Here is a 9,243-nt window from a genome sequence, read left to right on the forward strand (position 1 = left end):
ATATATATATATATATATATATATATATATATATATATATATATATATATATATATATATATATTTTTACGAAACCGACCAACTTTGGTCAGTTTTCTTTGGCGCAAAAAAGTGGGAAACTATTTTTGAGTCTCGCGATTTTTCTTTTCAAGAAACCGACCAACTTTGATCAGTTTTTTATTTAAAATAAATTAAAACTAATATTAAAAAAACCGACCAAAATTGGTCGGTTAATTCGGCCGGTCATTTTAAAAAATCGACCAACTTTGGTCGGTAATTTTATTTTTTAATAAAACCGACCAATTTTGGTCGGTTATTTTCGTGCGAAAATACAATTAAAGAGTATAAATGAAATAAAAGACAGTCTTAAAACAGAATGCACCAATGGTCTAGTGGTAGAATATTATCCTGCCATAGTACAGACCCCGGTTCGTCCCATATGGTGCATTTTTTAATTACATAATTAAAATACCGACCAACTTTTGTCGGAAACAACCGGCCAACTTTGGTCGGTTTTTTTGGCAATATATATATATATATATATATATATATATATATATATATATATTTTAATTTAATTTAATTGACCGACCAAAGTTGGTCGGCAATTTCCGACCAACTTTGGTCGGTATGCCCTTCCGACCTTCAAAATACCGTCCACACGTAAATGGTCGCATTTTTGACGGTTATTGGTCATTACCGACCAACTTTGGTCGGTTTTTTTGGACGGTTTTGCCCGATTTCTAGTAGTGTTTTTCAGGTTTCTCGGTTTTTTTTATTACATGAATATTATTTCAATCTTACTTTGTTAAATTTTTTATAAGTAAATACTTCCTCCGTTCCAATTTATGAACCTATTTGATTGGGCACGAAGTTTAAGAAAAAATGAAGACTTTTAGAATTTATGGTCCTAAACAAGTTAAAAAGGTGTCCAGAGTATTTATGTGGTTATAAAAACTTCTCATTAAGGGTAGAATTGGAAGTTCAAGCTAAATTGTTTCCAAATTTAGAAAAGGGTCATTCTTTTGGGAACGGACCAAATAGGAAATAGGTTCATATAAACTGGAACGGAGGAAGTATATATTTAGTAAAAATTGAAAAAATTGACAAACATATAATCTATTAAAATATTCTTATGGCAGAATTTTCTTAGTAACACATGATAGTTATTTTTTTAGTCGTTTGACAATAATTTTTCGTCGATATATTTAACCGGATTTAATAATTAAACATAAAAATCAATATGCTACCTATATAATGATATATTCAATTTAATGTTAAATTATCGAAATACCACTTCAAATCCAAAAAAAATATAAGAATTTAATAAATCTTGACATATGGATATGGAAGAACAAAGAGATTGACGCATTTTACTAACACTTGATAAGAAAGTGATCATACAACCCGTTATTTAAAGTTAATAAAAATGAGCACTTTATATTTAACTAAATATTACATCCCATAAGAGAATCGCAAAATTTCTAGATATTTTTTAAAGAAAATTCTATAAAAAGTCTTAAAAGTATATATAAAAATTATATATTTATATGTCGGTTTGGTTCGGATTTTTTTACTCAATAACAAACAAAATCAAACCAAACCTAGTCGGGTTTTTTAATCTGTTTGGTTTGACTTTTCGGGTTGGTGCGGATTTTCCGGTTCGGTTTGTACACCCCTACTTCTTATAGTAAATGTGAATCCATTGCACCCTCATCTTGTCCCTTTTCTTGCATAAATTCCACAGGAGTTTGCAAACAGCTACCCTATTCCATGTTCCTACATCAAGTAGATTCAATCCACCTGCTGCTTTAGGGTGGCATAGTTTGTCCCAAGCCAGTAGTGCTTTCTTTGATACCTCCATCCCTCCAGTCCATAGGAATCTTCGACACACATTTTCAATTAGTTGAATCAGCTTCTTTGGCAGCAGAAAAACCTGGGACCAGAACACTTGAATAGAAAGGAGAACACTTTTAATGAGTTGTATTCTCCCTGCATAAGATAGAAACCTTGAAGTCTATGACTGGATCCTCCCTAACATCTTCTCAATGAGAGGCTGGTATTGAACTAATGATAGTCGTTTGGTACTTAGGGGCACTCCCAGATATCTAATCGGTAATGTCCCTTTTGAAAAGCCTAGGACTTGCAATATCTCCTGTCGCATATCAGTACTTACTCCTCCAAAGAAAATAGAGCTTTTGTCAGCATTAGTAATTAATCCTGAAGCCTTTGAGAAATCCTGGAAGCACTTATACAACAATTGCACAAATATGATAGCATCTCTACAGAAGAGCAGTAAATCATCATCAGCAAAGCTGAGTTGGACAATATTCATTTTGGCACACTTAAGATGGTAATTGAAATTAGGATCCTTCCTGAGTGTTTTCAGAAGCCTGGTCAAGTATTCCATAGCCAACACAAATAGATAAGGAGACAAGGGGTCTCCCTGTCTCAAACCTTTTTTTGCCTGGAATGGTGTTGTAGGTTGCCCATTGATGATGATGGAATATGAGACAACTGTCACACACCTCATAATCCATTGCACAAACTTCACTAGGTGCTGCAAATTTGTCAACACCTGTTCCAGATAACCCTATTCAACAGAATCACTTCCTCTTCAATTCCTTGCTTTGTTTGCACCAGATCCCCATTAACCCTTATTAATCTTCTCATCTTGTTTTGGGTGTATCTGCTCTTCATGCTTGCAAAGAAGTATATTGTATTAGTATCTCCTAGTTGCAGCCATTGTACTCTTGATTTCTGCTTCATAATACTTTCCTCCATCCCTAGCCATTTCTCCAATTGTGTCTTCATGTCTTTCTCTGCTGCAACCATAGCCTCTGATTGCCCAAGGGCCCTCATTTGTTCCTGCATATCACATAGTTGTTGTTGTTTTATCCGATTGTCAACTGCATTGTACTCAGCATTATTTAAAGCCTTCATAGCTTGCTTTACTCTTTTCAGTTTCTTCTATGTATCCTTCATAGTATTCTGCTTAGTTGACCTCTCCCATGCTTTACTGACTAGTGTCATAAAGTCTTTATGCTCTCCTAAGTGATTTAGGAATTTGAATGGTTTAGGAGTTTTATCTTCAAACTCTTCGAATGTTATGCTCAGTGGGGAATGATCAGAGCAGGATGGATCCATGACCCATACTTCTAGGTGTGGCATAGTCAATATCCACTCAACATTAACCAAAGCTCTATCAATCTTGCTATAAGTGTGCCCATTAGTCCATGTAAAGCTTCTCCCACTAATCTTCATTTCTGTCAGCCCAGTATCTACAATGAAATTATTAAAGTCTATAATCTCCATTTCTTGTATAGGGTTACCAATTGGTCTGTCTTCTCCTGATCTGATAGCATTGTAGTCACCCATTATCAACCATGGACCTTGTTGTATGGCATGTAAGCTTGTCAGGTCACTCCATAAACTTCTCCCGTCATCCAAAGTGTGCAGCCCATAAACAACTGTAAAAGTAAACCTCATACTCAAGTCTCTTAATGTTTACTGAAGCATGTATGAACTGAGATGATCTTCCCAACTCCATACAGTCTACCTCAATTGTATCCCACAGTAGCCAGATTCTACCTCTACTACTATACTCATAGTTATCTAGCCATGCCCATCCAGGAGTGATTTTCCTGATTACTTGCATGGCCTTCTGCTCTAGTAGTGCAATCATAGGAACTTTATTACTTCTAATGAACAACTTGACCTCTTTTTGTCTAGGGGTCTTGTTTAGTCCCCTTATATTCCATGTGACCAGCTTCATACAGGTATAAAGAGGGATTGTGCAGGCCCATCCTGCCATGTTATACCTCTCTGTCTACTTGTTCCTTCACATGCCTTGGTACTGTTAACGGTAGTCTAGACTCTGTGAGAAGATTAAAGCCATTGATCACATTGACTGTTTCAGCTGCTTGTCTCTCTCTGCTTCCGGCTGCTGATTTCCCTATAAATGTCTGCCACGCTTGGTCCTCATCTCCTTTAGTTGATCCTGCACTAGTGCTTGCATTTTCTACCGCACTAGGAGGTGCCATCTTTTGTTGACCTTTGTCAGCTATAGGTGCTTCCTGCACTTTTATTTTTATCACAGGTTTAGGCTGCCATTCCTACTTTTGCTTCTGACTTTTAGGCTTAGGTTTTTGTCCTAGCTGGTCATATGTTCTGCACTTGTGACCTACTTGCATACATTTGTGGCAGAATTCAGGTAACCAATCATACACTACCTACTGCATGAACTTCCTCCCATTAGGATCAGTCACCTTAATGGATCTAGGTAGTTATTTCGTAACATCCATCTCAACCAACACTCTAGCATAGGAAATTCGATCTAGTTGAGTAGTGCAAGCATCAGCATATAGAGGAATTCCCAAGCCACTACTAATCCGGCTCAGTGACTTATTTCCCCAACAATTCAGAGGAAGGTTAGGGTACTTGACCTACACTGGATGGTCTGTAAAACTTCTTTGTTAAAATCGAAATCAGCAGACCAAGCTTTCATTAGAATAGGTTTATTGTTCAACATGTAAGGTCCTGAATACAGCACTTCATCTCTGTCATCATTGGAATTGAATCTTACCACAAAGTATCCATCATTGTGGAAATATACTTTTGGTTTTGTTGCGAAGTTCCAAGCTAAAGCAATGAATCGTTCCATGGCTCCTATAGTTGGAGTTCCTCCAACAACATGCAGAATTAGAGCTTGCTTCCACTTCTGAGTTTCCTCCTCGACTTCTTCCTTACAGAGTTCAACAATTACCTCACCATTTTTTAGAGTTGGGGCAGTAAAGTCAGATCCATTTGCTGCAAGTCGGTTTCCCATGAATAGATTTGCCCATGTTTTTGACCTGTCGCGACATCAACAGTTGGCAATTTCCTTTGAGGTTTAATCGCCGTACCTGTATCCCCAATTGCACCTAATTCTCCAGTAATCTCTATAGGATTCCTTTCGATTGTCTCAGTTTTACTAGAGCTAGGGTTTGCATGTTTCGTCGGAGCTCCAAAAGCTACTTTCTCACTACTAATTACCTTATCACAAGGAGTTTTCATACCTTACTTTGTGGCTGACAATGGCGGCCACTGTTCCATTGGTGTTTTCCCTGCTTCTTTGATCATAGTACTCTATGTTCCCAGACTTTGAGTGTTGCTGCTCATTTCTGTGCAATCAACCAGCTGGATCGTAGTTGCATTTCTCTTCGGCCTGCCCCTCCCCATTGCTGGTCAGCGTACGTTAGCACATGCACTCTATCGTGCGCTGCGCTGATAGAGAAGAGAGAATTACTACACACATAGTAGGTTAAAATAGCAGAAGCTATCAAACAACACTAAGATAACTCATTTGTAGTCGTGACAAGCAGTGGCGGAATGAAAAATTTATACAAGGGGATTCAAAAAAATTCTAGGATGTCATAGTTGGAATTTGAACATAATGACCCAAAGCAATTTTGAACCCCCTTTACTACTAAACGTGATTTTTTCTTCATATCAAGGGGATTCAACAGCTCACATGTAACAAAGAGAATTCATTCTTACTCTATTTATATTGTGTAATTTTCTGACGAAGGGGGTTCGTCCCTAGTTCCGTCCATAGTGACAAGTTCTCCAAGAAATTTCTTAAGTGGTTTATTTGTCTAAAACTACTTTCATGTGGGAAGTTACAATAGGGTATTGGTTTTGAATTCTATCAAAGAGCTTGCTCCATCGGTTTGTCGATTTAATTGTTTTGCTCAAGAACAAAACATTTTATGATCTCCATTTCTTATGCTTTTGCAATTGACATGATTGATGCATTATCATATGGCAGCATGGCAGGGGTAACAAGTAGCAATGTGAAATACTTGGCAAGTGCAATCCATGAAGTTACCAGAGTGTAGATATTAGTTAAGCTTAAATGGTAACCCGTTTTGGCTTGGTTGAGAATTAGTTTGTAGATTAAAGTCTGAAGGAAACCTTTCATATCAATATATACTCAGACCTCTTTATAATATTCATCCTCTATGACAACACTTTATTATAACGGCCAAATTTTCTTTAGAACCATTTTTTCATGTAATGTTATATATATGTTTTCCATAATAGTACTTCATTATAGCAGCCAAAATATTTTGGAACAAACGATGTTGTTATACAGAGGTTTGGTTGTATTTGATTCCTTAGTAAGGCCTTCTTTCCTAAGTAATATTACCATATACTTTTTTTCTCCAGAATGTTTATTAAGGAAAGATCAAGAGAAAGTTGAGGAGTTTTGTACAAAATTTCTGTTGAAGTTTGGGATGAGAAGTTCTCTAGTTCTTGATAGCATAGGAAGTGCATTAATTCATAGCATTCAAAATTTGTAGTTTAGCAAATTTTATAGGGCAAGGGACACATTTGGCCACTTGGCCAAAAATAATTACATCTGCTAGTAAAATAATTACTGCCAATTCAATTCCGCCTTAAAAAGATTGCCGATGATTTAGATATTAAGAAAGAATATATCATTAAAACTTGCCAAAATTTCACGGTATAGCCAGTTTTCGGACTGGTCAATCAAAAATAGCCAGCGTTTACCAAGTCAATAAAAAAGCCACCGTTTTGTTGCAATAGAGACCGGTCCAGCATAATATACTGGAGTTCGGTGCACTTGTGTATGAACTCCAGCATATTATGATGGATCGGTATACTTTGCTGGCTCCAGTATACTATACTGGAGACTGGAGCACTGGTGCTCCAAACTCCAGTATTATACTTGCTGGAACTCCAGTATATTATGCTGGAGTTCTAGTGTATTTATGCTGGAACTCCATCATATTATGCTGGAGTTCCAGCATACTATCCTGGAACTCCGTATAATATGCTGGAGTTCAAGTATACTTATGCTGGAACTCCAGCATAATATACTGGAGTATTTTCCGGGTTTTGAACAGTGTTTTCGCTCAGATTTATCTTTACATAAAAACTGGCTAAATTTCGATTACTTTTAAAATTGGGCTATTTTTGAACGACCAGTTGTAAATCTGGCTATTTTTAAAAATCACCCTTAAAACTTGAGGGGGTCCAGAGAAAACTTTAGGTGGTTATGGATCCTTTTCATTCTTCTTTTGTCATAAGGGTTTTAATCAAATAAAGACGATGGTGGAATTATTTTTGTAAGGATTTTGGTTTATTTCATCGAGGTAGGTTGTCTAATTAATGTGGAGTTATATAAGTAGTCTAGATCTCTCCTTGAAATAAAAAGACAAGATAGATGAAAGATGAACATTCTATAGATCTGCTTCTATTCCTAAATCTAAATGTTTGATACTTTTTCTTCTCTAAATTCAAACTAATATTTTAAAATATATCTTTCTTCTTTTATATATATATATATATATATATATATATATATATATATATATATATATATATATATATATATNTATATATATATATAGCATTCGCTAACTTATAGCACTTCTTGTATAGTTTTTGTGTATCTAAGTTTTTAATATGAATTAATCTAATTGATTTAATTCGCTTTAAAATTAGTCAAATTAATTACTGAATCCAGTAGCGTATGCAGGAATTTTTGTAAGAAGTATCGATATTTGAAAAAGTGAACAAATAAATTAATTATTATAACGACAAGCGGTGTCATTTTTTATATTTATACAAAATATGTTTATTTTTCTTATTATTTATACATAAATAATTACGAAAAAAATTGATGAAAGCGGTGTCATGTCACGTGTCATCGCTTATGACGTGACACCGCTTGAGATAAGGTGACTATGTCCTTGACCGGATGTACGTGAATGCAGAATGCTTTGTGCACCAGATTGTTTTTTTTTTCTTTTCCTTTTACGAAATATCAGTGTATATAGGAATAACACGCATTCAAAGGCCTACCATCGAAACTTACACTATGAAATACTCCCTCCGGTCCAAAATAAGTGATTTTTTGGATGTTTTCACACAGATTAAGGAATCCACCTTTTAGCATTAATTAGCAATGAAATTGACCATATTAACCTTTACTATCTCACATAAACACTCCTAACACATATTCCAACACTATTTACTCCAAGGACAATGTAGGAAAAAAATAATTAATTCATTCTTGAAATTCGAAAAAAATCACTTATTTTGGACCACAAGAAAAAGACCAAAAAATCACTTATTTTCGACCGGAGAGAGTAGTAATTCAGAATTTAACCATATGCAATGGAAATTGAGAAAGTTTAATTTCAGGAGGGGTTGATTTCCAAGAATAGAGCTTGTGAATCTGACGCCTATATCCAGTATTTTTCAATTGGCTAGTAGCTAGGCAACTTGAAGCTGACATGAGAATGCACATGCATGCTTAGATCGACTGCACTGAATCCAGGTTGTGGATTGCTTTATGTGTAAATTAATTAACTCACACCACGTAGCATAGAGCAGTGACTGATCCAATTATGGGCTCACATGTTCGACAAACTCAACGCTTTTGAATTAGATCCAGAGACGAACTCATGATTCGACGGTCGCGGGGCACTATAATATTTAATATAAATTTATTACTATTTGCAAAGATTGGTACGGGAACTTATGCTAATATCTGACTATTTTTTGAAGATATTTACAAGTACATATGGAGTTTTTGTCGAAGTTGGGTGCCGGTAACCCCTCAAAGTGTAGGTCCGTATCTAATTAAATCCTATCTATATGTGCTAAATATTAGTATAAATAGAATCAAATATATAGTTTCAAAAATTCACTCTCAACTCAAAAGTCACATGATGTAATTTTAAGATTTACCATTGACAAGCTTTTAGACATGAATTGATTGATATTTAATAGAGAGTAGAATAATTGAAGTTAAGTTGAGGATGATATAGAGAAAGGCTTCTCTTCTAATGTTTTATGAGATTGCACATGCATACAAATAGGGAGGACTACATTGAATAAGGTTGTTGTGTGTACATGTATCCTCACATCACGTAGTATAATGTACATTAATTGTTGATAAGGAGAGAAGCTTCCCTCATTCGACTTCAATGGGCTGAGGACTAACAAGGACTACACATAGCTAAATGATTTCTAATATGTAGATATGATGAGGAGAACCTATTTATCAATTAGTAGTACTTCGATAGAAACTTCCAACCAATGTTTTAAAAAGTGTGGGCGAGAGGCAAAGCATTTTATCTAATATGGAGTGAAGTGTAAGTCCCGAGGCACGCGCGTAAGCCCCATGAATTTTTAATTTTAATATTATAAATTTGTAGAATATATATA

General features: G+C 35.4%; 1 protein-coding gene across 1 annotated transcript in view; it reads left to right on the forward strand.

Annotated features, from left to right (window-relative positions):
- Positions 1 to 6,058, forward strand: part of LOC109233753 (aspartate aminotransferase, mitochondrial-like) — a 12,282-nt gene extending 6,224 nt beyond the window's left edge. Inside the window, exon 9 of the mRNA XM_019399618.1 lies at positions 5,810 to 6,058. Within this exon, the coding sequence (XP_019255163.1) occupies positions 5,810 to 5,879 (70 nt within the window). The 3' untranslated portion in view covers positions 5,880 to 6,058. The remainder of the gene's footprint in view (positions 1 to 5,809) is intronic.

This window comes from Nicotiana attenuata, chromosome 10, assembly GCF_001879085.1.
Source record: "Nicotiana attenuata strain UT chromosome 10, NIATTr2, whole genome shotgun sequence".
Taxonomy (NCBI): Eukaryota; Viridiplantae; Streptophyta; class Magnoliopsida; order Solanales; family Solanaceae; genus Nicotiana; species Nicotiana attenuata.